Genomic DNA, 17521 nt, shown 5'->3' with positions numbered 1-17521 from the left:
CCTGAGCCTCCCACCAGGGACCGTTGCCCCTTTGTATGCCCGTCTCCCTTGGGAGGATGGCATGAGTGGCACAGCCTGTGCAGTCCTGCACTTTCTCAGCTCCACCCTCGCATGTGGACACCCATCCCAAAGCAGATTCTCACAGCCAACCAGAACAGCAATTAGCCCAGCACGGGAACCGGAACCTGCACCAAGCCTGGGTGTCTAATTTGCCCGCTGGGCTCCACGCACGGCTCCAGCCAGGGCACGCCCGTGATTGGAGGTGGTGTCGCATGCCCTTCCTCTCAGATCCTGCATGCCATCCTCTGCCAACAAAGCCTCCCTGGACTCTGCGCAGGACAAAGGGCAAACTCTGCGCACACAAAATGGTGCGGCTGTTTCTAATGTAAGGTTGCACGACTTGCACGGCTATCCAATCTCTGTACGTCTCTTGGAGTATCCGAGCTGCATTCTGAGCAGCAGAGCCAAAACTTTCAGCTCTCTGCGAATCTTCCAGGTCGGTGTATGGAATGTGCCTCAACAATAGTTCCAGGTTTTGTATGTTTCTTTCCTAGGGGCAGGTAGTCAGCAGGTACTTAAAGGTGTACATTGCCTTGCTGCAAAAACAGATTTCTATCAAACCGTAGGGGATAAATTACAAGTTATTTTTGTGATTAGCAACCCGCAATCAATAAGATACACCCAAATGTGTTCAGGAAGCAAAATCTTTGTTTTCACAACAAAACCTGTGGAGGGAAGGTGGGGAGTTGCGTGACATGTTAGGGTGAGAGCAGTTAAAATCTAAGCCTTGGCACAAGTGGCCTGTCCAGGGCAGGTGTGATCTTTCAGGCTGAGTGAGGGAGTGATTATGTTCCATGGGGACATTGTCTACGCCCAGCAACCAGCCAGCCAGAGGTTTTCTATAAGCCACGGCCTCTGGCCTTTGAGGCCTTCCAGGGTAACTGCGTCCATCCCCTTTGGTCATCCTCTCCTCCTACCTTTCCCAGAGGTTACAGCCTTTGAGAGAGGGGGGGGGGATCTTCACACCATGTATCCAAAATTGAAGCTAGTCATTGGTGCAGCCTGATTGGTCTGATGATCCACCCATTTGTTTCCTTGGTGTCCACCCTCTTCTCACAATCTTCTCCAAGGCCAAAGTACAAAAGCACCAATATCATCTTGTCCAGCTTCTTCAGATCTGACTCTTCCATGGAGGGTCAACAGGGAAGGCCTGGTTGCACGTTCTGGCCTTCCTAGCACTAGACCTGCGATGCACCGAAAGACCCACCACATAGAGCAGATTTCGCTGCTCTACCTAGGCCTGGCCAGCATCCGAAGGCGCCTGGGGGGACGGGCGAGAGAGAGAAGGCAAAGCCCAGGCGGAGCTGAAGCTGCACTTGGGCAGAGAGCAGGAAGCCACGGCGTCTCACCTGCTCAGGAGCAGAGTTTTGCTCCAGACAAGAGAGGCAGCCTCTCTTCTGCAACATCCATCCAGCGGCGCAGGGTGAGCGGCCTCCCCACCGTGCCACAGCCACGGCCTTCCTCCCACCGGGAAGCATTAGCAGGGCAGGAGCTTCCAGAAGGAAAAGCAGACTAAATCTTCCGTGCCAGATCAGAAGCCCAGGGGGCGGCACAGGTGGGCTTCCTCCAGGGTGGGATTTTGGCTCCGCACTGTGTGCCCACCTTTGCCCGCTCTGGCTGTGTCCCTCTGCAGGGATGGCCACCACTCGGCCTCTGCCAACAGGTGTGGCTGGCTGGGGTTGGCCCAGCATCGCAGTCCCCGTGTTCTGACAACTGCCTGCCGCTCTCCACAGCTCTTCCTGGCGTCACGGGGGGGGGGGGGGGATTCCTGTTGGATCAGGGGCCTGGCTCTGCCTCCTGACTCGAGCAAGGGGGGCCAGGCATGGTGAGGCTGCTGGTCCTCCTGTCCAGCGATGGGCCTGTACTCCAAAGTCTCCATGCAAAGGCCAGCCATGCGTGTTGACTGGTGACTTCTGTTCTCACCTAGGCTTCCCAAGAGCCTGAAGCAAACTCCTGGTCCCGACAAAAAACCCTTTTATTAATGGATGTGAATTCTGCTCATTCACATCCAGCAAAGTCTTTTAAGGGAGTATTTCCAGTCACCGACCTTATCTGGCTTGGAGAGCTGCCAGGCTGATATCTGCAAAACTTGGCAAGGAGTCTCGGAGAGTCATGAACCAATGAAGCGAACTAATTGTCTCCTGCAAACTCCACTCCCCTGTCGCCCCTCTTTTATTCCCTCTGGGAGAGGCCATTCATTGTACACCTGTGGCCTTACTCCCAAGTCAACCCCTGTTCTTTAGCTGTTCCCTTTGTCTGGCAGCTCTGCACATGTGCACACTGGGAACAGGCTCCAGCTGTTCTTCTGCCTCACTGATGTCCGACTCTGAAGGCAGCTGATAACTGGCATACAGCCCTGGCCCCCTCTCTGCCTCCGACACAGAGCCCTCCTCAGAGCCTTCCCCAGACTCCGGGACTGGCCCAGGTTCCTCCCCAACCTCCTCACTGTCTGAATCTGCTGCCGGCTCTGCTGGCCATTGGCGGGCCACAACAACTTCAGGGAGGAGGAGGAGGGTCTCTGCCCCCATTGCCCAGTGAAGACCTCAGATGTGGGGTGGACCCCAACATTGCAGCCATCACACCAGCCAGCATCAGATGGAGAAAGGGGGCACAACCTGGTTGCCGGAGGCAGAACCCCCAGGGGGAGGGTGCTTGGTGTGGCCTTCAGGGCAGCCCTGCCTGAGAACAGGGGCTCTTCTTCCTCAGGATTTGGAGAGACCCTGGTGGGCTACGCCTCTTGAAAACCCCAGAGGTATGTTTTCCAAAAGGCAACCGGACTTCCTTGTTTTTCTATTTTGAAAACATTTCATTTCTCATTCCGCTCTGACAGGTTGGGAATGGAAAGGTTTATATTCTTTGCAGGCATCTGGCCGCTAATGGAGGCTGAGACCACTTGGAGGTTTATCTGGATCCTCAGAATCACCCGAATCAGAATGCCAAAAAAGAGGCTCTGGCAGCCTCGGGGGGGGGGGGGTGTCTCAGCAAGTCCTTCTCCTCCCTCTCCACCTCCTCTTCCGTCTCTGAAGCTGGTGTGGCCGGGGCCAAGCCCCCAAGGTCAGCAGGATCCACAGGGAAAAGTCTCGGGGGGGGGGGGGAAACCACACGCCCCGTGTATGGGCAGCGGGAAGGCCTGGCAAGCAGCAGAGGTTAAGCCCACCAGAGTGAGGGCCAGAGAGGAGGACTCTCCTTGAGGAAGTGGCATCTCATAATATGAGTCCTAGAATGTCAGGGGAGCCCCAGGTTGGCTGGGGAATTCTGGGAGTTGAAGTCCACATTGCCAGAGTTGAGGAACACTGCACTAGTCCAGCCCTCTGGCCAAGCAGAGAAACTCCCCCCCCCCCATATAAATGCAGGGTGAACCATCCTGGTTTGATGCTGCCTGACCAACTGCTTCATCGGAAATACTCACCCCAGCCTCCTCACAGTACAACTGACACCCATATCATTCCCTTTCTAAAAAATATTTAAAAAAACATGGCATGCTCAAGGTATGGTATTGGAAATGACTCTCTTTGAAAATAGAGCTCAGATACATTTGCAGAAGCCCGAAGAATTGCAGCTGGTGGGAACCTTGCTCTACTCCTAAATGTTTCTCTTCAGATCCAATGGGACTGAAGCCAAATCCTGAAGGAAGACTCTTTTCTGCGCTTTGACTGCTGTGGTTGTCAGAAGCTTCCTGCAGTTCAGGAGCTGCACTCGGGCGGTGGAATCCAATGGAAAACGGAGCTGCCCCCCGGTCTGCTTGCTTGCACTGCATTCACACCCTGGCTGGCTCTCCTATCTCTGCACGTGAGAACGAGCACGCCAGCAAAGGAAAAACCTGCAGGGTGAGGCTGCTAACCCAGCACTGCTCTGGCCACCATCCCTGGTAGCCTAGGAAAACTCCTCCTTTATGCGGCCCCATTTGCAGCACAAAGTGGCACATGGCCCATGTGCCCCAGCCACCTCCCTTGCTGGGAAAAGAGGGTTTATTCGGCCAGAATTCCCAGCTGAAGAGGGGTGAAAGCACCCATGCCCTTCTCCCCCAAAGTGCCTAAAGTGGGGTGAAGATTGTCCAAGAGGCTTCATTTCCCCCCCCCCACACACACACACGCTGCCACTTCCGGCCTCTGCCTCCTGGCCTGATGAGGGGAACTTCAAGACCTTCCTGGGCAGGGAGGAGCCACGGAGCCTTTGCAGGGCTGCCCAGAGGAATCTTCTCAGCATCTGCTGGACCTCACTTGGAGCTGGACTCCTGGAGGTGATGGGGGACCTTGTGGCTCTTGAGGAAGAGGGCGGGGTCCTCGGCCCCTCCAGGTGGCTTTAGGCATCCTGGGCGATGGCCTTGGTCAGGTCCCAGCGGAGATTCAGAGTCCGCCCTTGGAGCCTGCAGTAGTGGGGAACGTTTGTCCAGTCTCTGCCCTTGGTCCCTTTTGAGGGAAGGGAGGGCGGCTGGCACACAGCTCCAGAGGACCCCGGGTGAAGCCGGCCTGGGTTCAGGCCAGTCCCAGCCTTGAAGGGGCGCTGGCTGTCTGGGGGGTCTGGGATGGTGGCCCTCTCAGGGGCTTTTGCTGCCACCCAGCAGGGGGTCCTTCTGGGCCAGCCCTACGGTTCTCCTCCTTCCTCCATGACCAGCGTTGGTAGGAGGGCAGGCCCAGGCCCCGAGACCATGCAAGACGGAGAGGCCCCTGGGAGGGAACTGTCTGGTCAGGCCTGGCATTCATCGTGTGCCATGCACCCTACTTGGGTATCTCCTCCCCAGCTGGACAGGGGAGGTGCCGGCTGAGGGCCTGGAGCTCATGTGGGTTTGGCTGGGGATGGACTGGCTCTGACTTGGTCCTGGCAAGACAGTGGGATTTTGGCTCCCCCCCCCCCACTGCTCAGGCCCTGGTGATGCTTCATTACAGATGAACAGAGTTGGAAGGGGCCGTGTAGGTCATCTAGTCCAACCCTCCACCCAAGCCGGAGACCCTACACCATTTCTGACAGTCCAGTCCAGTCTCTTCTTGAAAGCTTCCAGTGATGAAGCTTGCACAGAAGGTCTGTTCCCTTGGTTGATTGTTCTGTCAGAAAATGTCTCCTTATTTCCAGGTTGAATCTCTCCTTGATCAGTTTCCATCCATTATTCCTTGCCTGGCCTTCAGGTCCCTGGAAAATAGCTTGACCCCTTTCTCCTCCCTATGGCAGCTCCTCAAATATTGAAAGTCTGCTATCCTGTCTCCCCTGGTCCTTCCCTCCATGCTCAGTTCCTGCAACCATTCTTCATATCTTTTAGCCTCCAGCCCCCTCATCATCCCGGTTGCTCTTCTCTGCACTCTTTCCAGAGCCTCAACATCTTTTTTTATAGTGTGGGGACCAAAACTGGATGCAGTACTCTAGGTGTGGCCTTACTAAGGCTTTGTAGAGTGGTATTAGTACCTCCCTTGACCTTGATTGAATCCCTCTGTTAATGCAATTTAGGACCACATTGGCTTTTTTGGCTGCCACTGCACACGGCTGGCTCCTATTTAAAGCATCTTTGGCTTAAATAATCTTCGGCTCTGGATGGGTGGGATTTCCCTGGACTGAGCTGAAGTGCAATTGGGGGAGGGGGTCTTGTTGGGCTCAGGGCTCCTGCTGAAGGAGCAGCCATGGCCGGAGAGGCCTCTGCATCGGTCAGTCTGGTGAGCCAATTGATGACCTCCACATGGGGCTGCCCTTGAAGACCAGAATGTGGCAGCTGATGAGGTGGTGAGTGGCCCTCATCGTGCCCTTTCAAAAGCCCCTTTGGTGACTGAGAACCTCCCAAGATCTTCTCACCAGTCGCCCCTCTTCCTTGCCGAAGGATGCCCACAGGGGGGTTTCCGAACCCCTCCCTACCCCCTCCTCTCTGACAGCCCGCAGGAGCTGTTTGGCAAATGGGGTTGGGGAGGAGGCCCTTCCTCTAGGCCCCACCTCCTCTGGGCCCCTCAGCCAGGGGCAGGGCAGACGTGGGAGCAGGGTTTTGGCCTGGAAGCCCCCAGGAGCTACGGTGGTGCTTCTTTGTTTGCGAAGACTTTGGGAGTTTCAGCATAGGAACAAGGTAAAAATAGATAAAGGGAGGCAAATTGAAGGAGTAAATCAAAAGCATCCTACTGGCTCATGATCCAAAGCCACATGTTTGTGTGGGGCAAAAGTACAGGTGAACCTCCGGGACGATCAGTTCCGTTGAAGGGAAATTAGAGCCAGGTTTCCCATCAATGGGAAGCTAAGCAGGTGTGAGTGTGGGAGGTCCTGCTTATTCTTTAAATTCCTGGTGTTCCTACCAAAAGTCTGATCCTCAGGATGGAGGTGTGCGGGAGTGGCTCCAACAGATTTCCGAAGACTTCCAAAAACATTGGGTGACTCTCACCAGGGTGGAAAATGTTACCAAACTGTTTCCAAAAAGTTTGGACTTCACCCTCTGGCTGCTGGGCAGATGATGTGCAAATGAGCCAATTCCTGGGATGCTCCACCAACCAGCCAGGCAACGCCATCTCCCCCCCCCCCCCCCGAGCAATCGCCCCCGATCCCGAGGATCCGAGGACCCTGCAAGCGAGGCAAAGTCTCTCTGGCATTGACGAAGTCAGCATCCACGAGAGCCGCTCAGGAGGCCCCTGAAGAAGAAGAGCACAAGCAGGAAGCCACCAGGCCCCAAGAGGAACGTGGCTGCTGCCCAGGGGGAGTTTGTGAAAGGCCCCCTGGATAAGCCAGGAGGGAGGAGGTTCTGTGGATAGGGGAGCTCAACACGGGACATTCCAGCCTGAATGGGAAGCCCGACCTTTGGAGGAGGCCAAACGCCGCGCTCGGCAGAAGGACCTTGTCGTGGTGATGGCGGCACCTGCTTCGAGGCCTCTGGATCAAGAGGGCTTGCCCTCCTTGGAAGGAACTCTGACTTCTGGGCTGTACCAGCAGAAGCTGGGCCTCTGCCCATTAACTGGAGCTCCAGAGGAACTGGGTCATGCCCTCAAGGACCCACAGCATCCTATTCACACAACCAAGGAATGGCTAAAGTCCAGACATTAACCTCGTAGAAATGCTGTCGGGGGGGAGACTGACACAGGGGGGTCCCACGCAGAGGCGGCCACCAACACCCCCAAGTTGAAGCTGTTCTGAACAGAGGACGAGGCTAAGAGCTGTCCGGTCTCCTTCAGGTGGACGGCATAAAAATCGAATGAACAAACGTTTTTGACTTATTTAATTGGCTTCTCTTAATCTTAAGACTTGTGTGGGAAACGGATCACATTTTAGGTCCCTTTTATGTGGAGACGTTGAAAATTCAAAGGGGTTGGCAGACTCCTCATCACCACCACAGGGATCTCCTGCACGGATCTCCCCCCCACTCCCAGCAACAGAGTCTAAGCGCCTCCCCCCCCCCCACCCGCTCTGGGTGTAAGAAACGCCCTCCGTTGCCTCCTTTCCAGAGCTCCAGCCTTCTTAGGCCAGAGCCCTCGGCCTCCACCTGCCCGGGAAAGGGCGGCTTCCCGATGGGGGTGCTGGATTGGCAGCGGGTCTCCAGGGAAAGAGGGGGCCCTTCATTTCTTGAGCCCGGCTGGGTGCAATGCAGGTGGCGGAAGGGATTCTCTGGATGGAGGCCACGAAGCAGCACTCTGAGTCGGCCCGGCTGTTGGCTAAGGCGCCACCCCCGCCCCACCCACAGAGAGAAACTAGCACAGCCACGATGCGGCCCTGCAATAACTTGGCTAAAGACGCCCCACCCATCCCGAAGCAGTGGGGGCCTTTGAGCAGGAAGCTCTTTGTCCAGGAGACAGGAAAGCCCTTCTCAGAGCCCCCGGGAGCCCCCTGCAAGACTCGGCAGGCCTTGGAGATATTTAGGCCCCTGGAAGTTGTGGCAAGAGCCGCCCCTCCCCCTCCCTGCCAAGAGATCCGTCCCCCCTCCCTTGTGCACGCAGAGAAACGGCCCATTCCCCCCTCCCCCTCCTCCCCCACCAGAGGCTTTTCTCTTCCTTGGGGCTCCCCCTCCCCCCCTCTGCTGCCACCAAGGAGGCTTCTGAAAAGCCTGAGAGTCATAGAAGGGGAGGGGTGGGGGGAGGGGGCTGGGAACTGCAGAGCACAAAGAGGCCGGACCCTGCTTTTCCCAGCAGCGAGACCCCCGAGCGACCCTTCCCTGAGGAAGCTGTGCCCAGAAAGCCTCCGCTGGCAGCCACGGGGCGCCTTCCAAAGGGGGGAGGGGAGGGGGGAGCCCAGAGGATCTCATGCCAGTTGAAAATGTTCTGCCACCCCGGGTCACATGGCAGGAGCTGCTCCTTTGCGCAGCCTTGAATGCTCCCCCCGGGCGGGCGGGCGGGCGGGCGGGCGGCTGGCTCAGGGCCCAGGGAGGGCCAGGAAGCGGGAGGGGAAGAAAGCACACAAAGCCGGTTCATGAAATCATCGCCTTTACTGCTCTCCCAGCCGAGGGCTTGACAAACACTTCAAGCTATTTACAGGTCGGGGTGTAGTGTTTTCCTGCCCCCCCCCCCACCCACTGGAGGGGAGTCTGGGAAGTCTCATCTGGAAGAAGGGGGGCCCTGGGCACAGGCCACCCGACAGGCTGGGGGGGAGGGGGAGAAATGGACAAGGGCTTTCCCAAGTAAACGCAGCATGCAAAAAACAAGAGCAGCTGGCAATGAGGACGAGAGACAAATGCCAAGGATGGGATGGCTGATCCAGACGCAAAGAAGCAGCTATGTGGGGGGGGGGGGAGGAGGAGGGCCTGATGGGGCTGTGGGGAGGGGCTGCCTTTTCCACCTGAAGGGGGGAAGAGGGGTGAAGACATCTGTGCACGGAGGGCCCTGGCAGTGGCTGAAAAGGCTCCCTCTCGGTTGGCACAGCTCCGCCTCGAGAGGGACCTCTGGCTGCAGAGACCAGGCAATGCAGGCTCCCTGAGATGACAGACGGGATGACGGATGGCCTGGAGGCTGCAGAGGGGGGGGGGGGGAGACAGGCAGGGGCTGCTCTCAGCATGGCCAGGCCGGCCTCCTGCTGACAGCACAAGGATGGCTGCTTGCCAGGCCTTGCCAGGACAGTCCTGGGGCTCCAGGGTGAATCGCCCCACCCGAGGAGCAGCTGGCTCGCTGGTGATGGGCGGAAGGGTCAGCCTTAGGGAGCTGCCCTCTCCTGGCCACTGCTAACTAGTCCGCGCTGGTGGGCTGCAAAGGGGGGTGGCGGGAGGATCAACCCAGGGCACGAGATCCACGGCAGCTGGGAAGGACGTGGGATGGCATCCAGCAACACTACAACAAAGTCAAGAAAGAAACGGGATGGGATGAGACAGAGGAAACCACAAATGCGATGATGCTATCAAACCAAGTGGGGGAGGAGATGACAGCTGGCCTCACTCTGCAGGACCCCCCCTTTCCCCCCCCCCCGGGGCTGCTGCCCTTCTCCATCTCCTCCTCCTGGGAGGCCGGAAAGGGAGAAGCGCACGCAAGCAGCAGGCTGGGACCTGGCAGGTGCTGGGACACCTGGGCGGGAGGCCTCCTCCCTAGACCCACGGCCTTCAGTGGTTCATCTCTGGCTCACCAGAAAAGGAACACTGGGGAGGGGGGAGCCCAGGAGGGGCCCCGGGGGCCCGGTTACCTCTTGAGGAGCCGCCCGATGCGGGTCTCCTGGGTGGCCGACGCTGGACTTGCTAGCTCCGGAGAACCAGCCCAGGAGTTCCCGCAGGGTCAAGGGGTCTTCTTTGGCGGGCCTAGAAGAAACCGTCTGAGAGAAAGAGCAGACATTATGAAAGAGGAGCCGGGCGAGGGCAGCAAAATCCGGGGTCAATGGCCTTCGTCAAGCCGCTTCCTCCCCAGATCCAAGCCACCCACCATGGCAGAATGCCACACAGGAGCATACTCTCCCCCCTCCCCACAAAAGCAGAGAGCCACACCTCCTGGAGATCTTAGCGCCATCCCCTTTTGCAGGGGCAGTAACCCAGAGATGTGGGTCTGAAGGCTGCCCCCTTAAACTTCACTCCCAACCACCCGCAAGCCTGAAAGCCACATGCAGGACCCCCCACCCTGCCAAGCTTCCCGGGAGAGAGAGCAGTGGAGCGGAGCCCAGAGGAGGGTCAGGGTCTGCGGAGCCAGGGAGCGTGAGAGGCAGCCGGGGAGGAGAGCCGGAAGAGGAGCGGCAGCCACCGGTGGGCTCCTCCGAGGGGCAGCAGCAGTGCAGCAGGGTCCCTGCACTTACGGTCCAAGCGCAGAGTCGCCCGGGTGTGGAGGGCAGCCAGCAAGGAGGTCGGTGGAGCAGCGCCAGGAGAATCCCGTGCCCGTTCCATGGTGGAAGGCCAGCGAAGAGAGCAGCTGAGGCCGCAGTGGAGGGAGACGGGAGGGCAGATGTGTGGGAGATGCTCCTGCCAGCCGGTACTCCTGGAGGCACGGACAGTCTTTGCATAGGCAGGTGATCAGGAGGCACTACAGAAAGGACGAGTGAGGAAGAAGAGGGTGGCAGAGCTCCTGGCATGGGTGAGGGCGGGTGGGGAGGAAAGGAGCAGGTTCCAGGGGGCATGAAGCGGCGTGGGGAGCACTGATGCGCTCACATTCTCTCTCTCTCTCTCTCTCTCTCTTTATCTCTCTCTCAATATACAAATACTATCAGAACCATCATATATTAATATATTAGTGTAGTCTTTTTGGTTAAAGTTTAGGCACTGCTTTGGAAGGAAACTCTGGTTTTTTAAAAAAGAGCAACAGGAGGAGTAATAAAAATATTGGTAGGATTAGCCAGCAGCTTCATCACATGCAGAGCGAAAGGAAGGCCATGTTATCTCAGCTTGGGAAGGGGGGGGAGGGAGGGAGAGGGGGGGCCCTTTAGGCCACAGGCAGCTGTTTCCCAGGCAGTTCAAGAGGGGGAGAACTTCCTTTCCACCCACAGCTCCCCTCTGGATAAGCCAGGGTGCCACGGAGGTCGGCTGCATCTGTGCTGCTGCTGGTGGCGCCTGGTGCGTATCTGCGGCCGTAACTTGATGAGCTGTAGGAGGAGGAAGCGAAGGAGACGGAGAAGCCGGAGCCGGTGGCGTCAAAACTTCCTCGCCTGGAGCCTGGCCTGGAACCCGTTCGTGAACCCGACCGGGAGCCGGAGGTGGAACCGGAGCCACTGACGTTGTAAGGACTGTAATAGCCTTTGCTGGATTGCGAGGAGGCTTCCAGGAGACGGAGGCCCGTCCCTTCTTCAGTCATGCTCCTGTCCATGGCGTCCTTGTAGGAGATCTTCAACTTGGTTTTGGGACAGGTCAAGTACTTGGAGTAAGTGTTGACGTCCCGAAGTTTCTGGGCAGTGCGTGCATCGACGGTGTTCTTCTGCAAGGCCTCATCGAGCGAGACCCGCCCAGACACCTCCGGCTCAATCAGCCCACCGGTCAGGTATTGGACCTCCAGGAACCGCTGGCCGGCCTCATAGTACAGCCAGCCCTTCTTTAAGGCTTGGGCAGCAGACATCTTGGTCTTGGTCCTTGGATCCTCAAAGCCGTAGAAAGCTTTTTGAGCAAGGTTGATTCTGTCCACCATGATCTTGTCCACCAGGTTCTTATTAACAGCATCTGCAACAGGGAACTTCTCCCCTGAAACCGGGTCAATGATCCCACCTGTGCAGGCCTGGGCCTCCAGCAGCCTCTGGCCTGTAATGTTATCCACCAGGTTACGGCGCATGGCTTCCGTAATGGATACTTTTTCCAGGGTATCTGTGTCCAAGATGCCAGCAATCGGACCAGTCTCTTCAGTGGGATCGCTCCAAGAGGTCAGCTGGGGTCTGGCGTGAGCAGGACTTACGGAATAGGAAGAGGAGGAGCCCACGGAGGAAGACCTGGATCGGAATCCACTGACATTGCCAGACAGCATGTCTGCAAACTCCGTGATGGACAAGGTCCCTGAGCGATACTGGTCCAGGGCAGACTGGTCTATCAGGCCTTTGGCCAGGGCGTCATCTATGTCGTACTGCCGTCCCGACCTCCGATCAATGATCATGGACTTGACCACCCCATCAGAGGAGGAGATGGTGATTTCCTCCCATTCACACTCTTGTTCCGAGAGCTCCAGGTAGGTCTGGTGGTCAATGAGGCCTTTGCGGTAGGCTTCATACACAGACATTTCCTTCCCGGTCTCTGGGTCTACAATCACCACCCTGCGCTTGCGGACAGAGGATTTGGAGGAGGTCTTCCTTTCCCGCTTCTTCTCTTTCAGCAGCAGGAGGCACAGCCCGGTCTGGGGGTCCGTGATGCACCTTTCCATCAGTTGCAGGTAAGTCAGGTTTTCCTCGGTGTTTGGGTCAAAGAAGCCCTTGGTGTCATCACTTGGGTCCAGGAGGATTTCATTCATTTCCTCGTCAAAAAGGCCCCTCTTGTACGCGACTTCTACCGGCAAGCGATGGCTCTCCTCAGGGTCAATAATGCCTCCTGTAGCAATTTGAGCTTCTAGCAAACGAATCCCATGGTCTTTCAGGATCAGCCCTTTCTTCATGGCTTGGAAAAGGGATATTATCTTGCCAGAGTAAGGGTCCTTGTAACCGATCACTGCCCGCTCGGCTGAGATCAACTTGTCTTTGAACTCTGGGCCTACAATGCCCATGCGCACCGCTTCCTCCACGGCCAGCTTGAGGCCCTTGATGGGGTCAATGACGTAACCGGTGGCCGCCTGGGCCTCCAGCAGCTCAAAGGCCGTCCCTGGCCGGAGAATGCCCTTCTTCATGGCTTGGTATACAGACAACCTTTCCTTGGTCGAGTCCATGTAGACTCCAGCAATACAGCTGGTGCCCTCTAAGAACTGCTGCAACTTTTTAGAGACCTCCTCCACGGAGGTGAGGCCGTCCTGGAGTTGCTGGGCAGTGGCTTCATCCATGACTTTTGATCGCACCAACTCCTCCACCGTGATCTGCTTCCTCAGCCCCCTGAAAGTCAGCTTCCGAGTGTCGCAGAGGGAGAGCAGGAGGAAGCCTGTGTTCTCGTCCTTCTTACATCGCTTGAGGATCTGAGCATAGCTGAGCTTTTCATCTGTGGAGGGATCTGTGTAGCTGCGGATCTCACTGGGCTCAGAAAGTCTGTCAAAGGTCTCCCGATTGAAGTAACCACGTTGGTAGGCAATTTCTAAGGGCAAGTGAAAGCCCAGGAAGGGGTCTATGATTCCTCCTGTGGCCAACTGGGCATCTAGCAATCGGAGGGCTTCTTCAGAAGGGATGAGGTCCTTCTTCATGGCTTGGAAGAGAGAGATTTTCTGCTCACTGTAAGGATCTCGGTAGCCTGTCACAGCTCTTTCGGCAGAGAGAAGGCGATCGTGCATTTCTGGGCCCACCACCCCTTTCCTCACTGCCTCGTCTACCGTAAGCCTGTCGTTCTTTATAGGGTCAATAATGAAGCCGGTGGCAGCCTGGGCTTCCAGCAAGGACCGGGCAACTTCAGGGCTAATCAGCCCCTTTTTGAGGGCCTGGTAGACGCTGAGCTTCTGCTTGCTGGAGGGAAGGTGGATGCCAGCGACACAGCCGGTGCCATAGAGGAATTTCCAGGTGGTCTCGATCTCCAGAATCTCTCGGATGGTCTTGGAGCCCTGCTTCAGCGCATGAAATATCTCCAGAGAGATTATCTTGGCCTCGTAGAGGTCTTCGGCCGTGATGCGGTGCCTAATGTAGTCATAGGAGGTGACATCTTGCTGGCGGACGATCTCGGTTTTCTCTATAATCTCAATGATGATGATGATCATGCGTTCCTTTGTCAGGTTGCCTAAACGGAACTCTTCTAACAATTTTTTACGTTGCTCTTCAGGGAGGAGATTGGAGTTCATAATTTCCCAGAGGGACATGGAGGAGCCAGCAAGCTCTCCAGTTGGAATGTCAATTTGAGTTTCTTCAAACATCTGCTTGGTTTCTGCCTCAGTGTACACTTGAGTTCTCTCCACCACCGCCGGCCGTTCGGGCTGCTTCAGAGGCAGGAGGCAAAGGCCACTCTCGGGGTCCTCAATGCACCTCTCTTTCAGCTGCAGGTAGGAGAGGTTCTCCTGGGTGTTGGGATCAATGAAACCCCGGGTGTCATCAGAGGGATCTGAGAGAGTTTGGTTGATCTCTTCATCAAAGTAGCCTCGCTTGTAGGCCACCTCCACCGGAACTCGGTGGCTGTGCACAGGGTCTATAATGCCCCCCGTGGCAATCTGGGCCTCCAGCAGGCGGACAGCATGCTCTCTGACAATCAGTCCCTTTTTCATAGCCTCAAAGAGGGAGATGGTGTTCCCGGAATAAGGGTCTCTGTAGCCAGTGACGGCCTTCTCAGCAGACAGCAGCTTTTCGTGCAGCTCTGGTCCCACAAGGCCAGCCTTCACCGCTTCGTTGACGTGCAACCTCTGATTCCTTACTGCATCCACCATAAAGCCGGTGGCTGCCTGGGCCTCCAGCAGGACAGTCGCTGTGCTGGGCAGGAGCAGATTCTTTCTCAGCGCCTGGTAGATGTTCAGCTTCTCCTTGCTTGTTTCGACATAGATGCCGGCAATGCAGTCACTCCCTCTCAGGTATCTCTTCACCGCATCCACTTCGGCGATGTCCTTCACCGACTTCTTTCCTGACTCGAGCTGCTCGTACTGCTGCTGGCTGATGACCTTGGACTCAAGCAGTTCACTAGCAGGCACTGGTGCTCGCAGGCCACTGAAGGTCAATTTTTCTTCTTTCTTGGCCTCGCTCTGTTCAATAATTGTGATAACTATCTTAATGACCTTTTCAATGGTGACTTTGCCAGTCTTGAACTGTCGTATCAGCTCCCTCCGCTGCTCTTCAGTCAAATATTCTGAGTGGATCAGCTCCCAGACTGTCACCGTCTTGCCCTTTTGGCTGCCGGCAGGAACTTCAACGGTGGCCTTACCAAAGGATTCCTTGATGGCACTGTCCGAGTAGAGCTCCTCCTGATGACGCCGTATGGCCTCATCCGAAAGGCACAGCAGGTGGAGGCCCGTCTCCTTATCCACCTGGCACCTCTGCAGGAGCTGGGCATAAGTGAGGTTTTCTTGGGTGTTGGGGTCATAGTACAGCTTGAACTCGTCGGCCGGATCAGACAAGGCCTTGTTCATTTCTTTGCTGAAATAGCCCCGTTTGCAGGCTACTTCCAGTGGGAGGCGATGGCTGTGCACAGGGTCAATGATGCCTCCAGTGGCAAGCTGAGCATCTAAGAGCCGGAGCCCAGTGTCCTTAGGGACGAGGTCTTTCTTCAGTGCTTGGAAAACGGAGACCACCTGCCCCATGTAGGGATCCTTGTAGCCGATGACAGCCCTCTCTGCAGAGAGCAGCTTCTCATGAAGCTCAGGCCCCACCAGTCCTGCTCGGACTGCTTCATCCACAGGAAGCTTCTCGTTCCTCACGGGGTCGATGACATGCCCAGTCCCAGCCTGGGCCTCCAGAAGGATCAGGGCCGCCTCGGGTTTCAACAGGTTTCTTTTCATTGCATCGGCAAGAAGTAACTTTTGGCCCGTTGACTCTACCAAGATGCCCGCAACAGGGCCAGTGCCTCCCAGGTATCTTTTTATGGCATCCATATTGGCGACATCCTTCACGGTCTTCTTGCCTTGGTGCAGCTGATTGTAGAGTTCTTGGTTGAGGATTTTGCTCTCCAGCAACTCAGCCGCCGGCACCGCAGCCCGGAGGCCTTCAAAGCAGAGTTGGCTTTTCTTCTCACTCTCTTCGACCACAGTAATTATGATCTTAATGATCTTCTCCACGGTGATCTTTCCGGTCTTGTACTGACGCAGGAGTTCCCGCTTCTGCTCCTCAGTAAAATACTCGGAGTTGATGATCTCCCAGATGGTGACGGTCTTTCCCTGGAATCTACCAAAGGGAGGAGAGACGGTGGCTTTCCTGAAGACGTCCTTGGCCTCTTGATCAGTACAGACCAGCTCCCGTCCTCTGGCCGCTTTGTCCGTCAGTGGCAGGAAGATTAGCTTGGTCTCAGGGTCAGTCACACACCTTTCCATCAGCTGCAGGTAAGTCAGGTTCTCCTGCGTATTGGGGTCAAAGAAGCCCTTGGTGTCATCTGTGGGGTCTGAGAGGATCCGCTGCATCTCCTGGTCAAAATAGCCTCGCTTGAATGCCACCTCCACAGGGAGACGGTGGCTGTTGACAGGGTCGATGACGCCACCGGTGGCAATCTGGGCCTCCAAAAGCCGAATCCCGTGGTCCTTCACGATGAGGTCTTTGGTCATTGCCTGGAAGAGGGAGATCTTTTCACCCGTGTAGGGATCCTTGTATCCAGTCACCGCCCTCTCTGCAGACAGCAATTTATTGTGCAGCTCAGGCCCAACCACGCCTTCCTTTACTGCCTGACTGACAGACATCCTCTTGTTATTCAGGGGGTCTATCATGAAGCCGGAAGCTGCTTGCGCTTCCAGCAGGATGAAGGCCGTGCCTGGGCTGAGCAGCTCCTGCTTCATGGCCTGGTAGATGCTCATCTTCTCGTTGGTTGGCTGGATCAAGAGCCCCGCGATGCTGCTGCTGCTGCCTTGCAGGTACTTCCTGATCTCCTGCCTCTGGGACAGCTCCGGCACGGTCACCTTCCCACCCACCAGACTCTCCAAGGTCTCTCGGCTCAGGATGCCAGCCTCTGCCAGCGTCCGGGCAGAAACCTTCTGTCGGATGCCATCAAAGGCCAGCTCAGGATCACCGTTTTGAGAGAGACCATCAGGCATGTCTTGGCCGTTAGGCAGTGCCGTGACTGGAGAGACGGCTGCCTCCTGAGGAAGGTCATCGGTCTGGATCATGATTTCTCGGGTCTGAGCAAGGGCAGCCTGTTGCTCCTCCTGCAGTTGCCTCAGTTTCTCCCGGAGCTTTTGGTTTTCCTCAGCTAGAAGCTTCTCCTGCTGTTGACGCTGCTTCTCCAACTGCTGGAGTTCCTCCTGCTTGCGATGGACACCCTTCTCCGCTTCAGCCTGCTTCTCCCGGGCATCCCTAAGGGTGGCCTCCAGCTGCTCCTTCTCCTGCTCCATCTGCCTCTGCTGGCGCTCCTGCTCAGCCTTCAAGCTTTGGGCTTTCTTGACCTCCTCCTGGAAGAGGCTCTCCAGCTTGGCCTTTTCCTCCTCTACAAATCTCTCCTTCTGCAGGAGGAGGTCCTTCTCGGAGAGGAAGGTCTGCTGGAGCATCTGCGTCTCCTGGCGGAGCTGCTCCTTCTGAGCAGTCTGCATCTGGATTAGGAAGAAAAGAAAGGGCATCAGCCAGAGGGCGAAGGAGGGGGAGGGGGTCACCTAAAAGGCAGGCGCCAGTGGTTGCACCCTGTCCGGCCAGTGCAGAGGGAAAGAAGCCACCGGGGAGGAGCTACCTGTCCTGCCAACATCACAGAAGCAGAGGACAGGGCCGTTTCTGTCTCGTTTTATCAAACACTGCCCTGTCCCTTTGGCACCAGAGGAACTCCCTATGGGCTGAGGCTGGAAGGAGCTTTCCCAGAAGAGAAAACTGGTGAAATGAGGAGTGGGCTGGGCAACCAGTTCATGGCCAATTCATAGAACCCGTTTCCATTTGATGTCTCAGAGCAAGAAATCCCTCTTAT

General features: G+C 56.6%; 1 protein-coding gene across 8 annotated transcripts in view; it reads right to left on the bottom strand.

Annotated features, from left to right (window-relative positions):
• Window positions 1–8415: 8415 nt before the first annotated feature.
• PLEC (plectin) overlaps window positions 8416–17521 on the bottom strand; it is a 75160-nt gene continuing 66054 nt past the window's right edge. For all 8 annotated transcript variants that reach the window (XM_032223401.1, XM_032223407.1, XM_032223402.1 and 5 more), the window contains 3 exons: window positions 10213–17159; window positions 9616–9741; window positions 8416–9269 (listed from right to left, as the gene is read on the bottom strand). In XM_032223401.1, the coding sequence (XP_032079292.1) occupies window positions 10833–17159 (6327 nt within the window). In that variant the 3' untranslated portion in view covers window positions 8416–9269; window positions 9616–9741; window positions 10213–10832. The remainder of the gene's footprint in view (window positions 9270–9615; window positions 9742–10212; window positions 17160–17521) is intronic.

Source organism: Thamnophis elegans, chromosome 8 (assembly GCF_009769535.1).
Source record: "Thamnophis elegans isolate rThaEle1 chromosome 8, rThaEle1.pri, whole genome shotgun sequence".
NCBI classification, from domain to species: Eukaryota; Metazoa; Chordata; class Lepidosauria; order Squamata; family Colubridae; genus Thamnophis; species Thamnophis elegans.
This window is presented reverse-complemented; position numbering and strand designations above follow the sequence as displayed.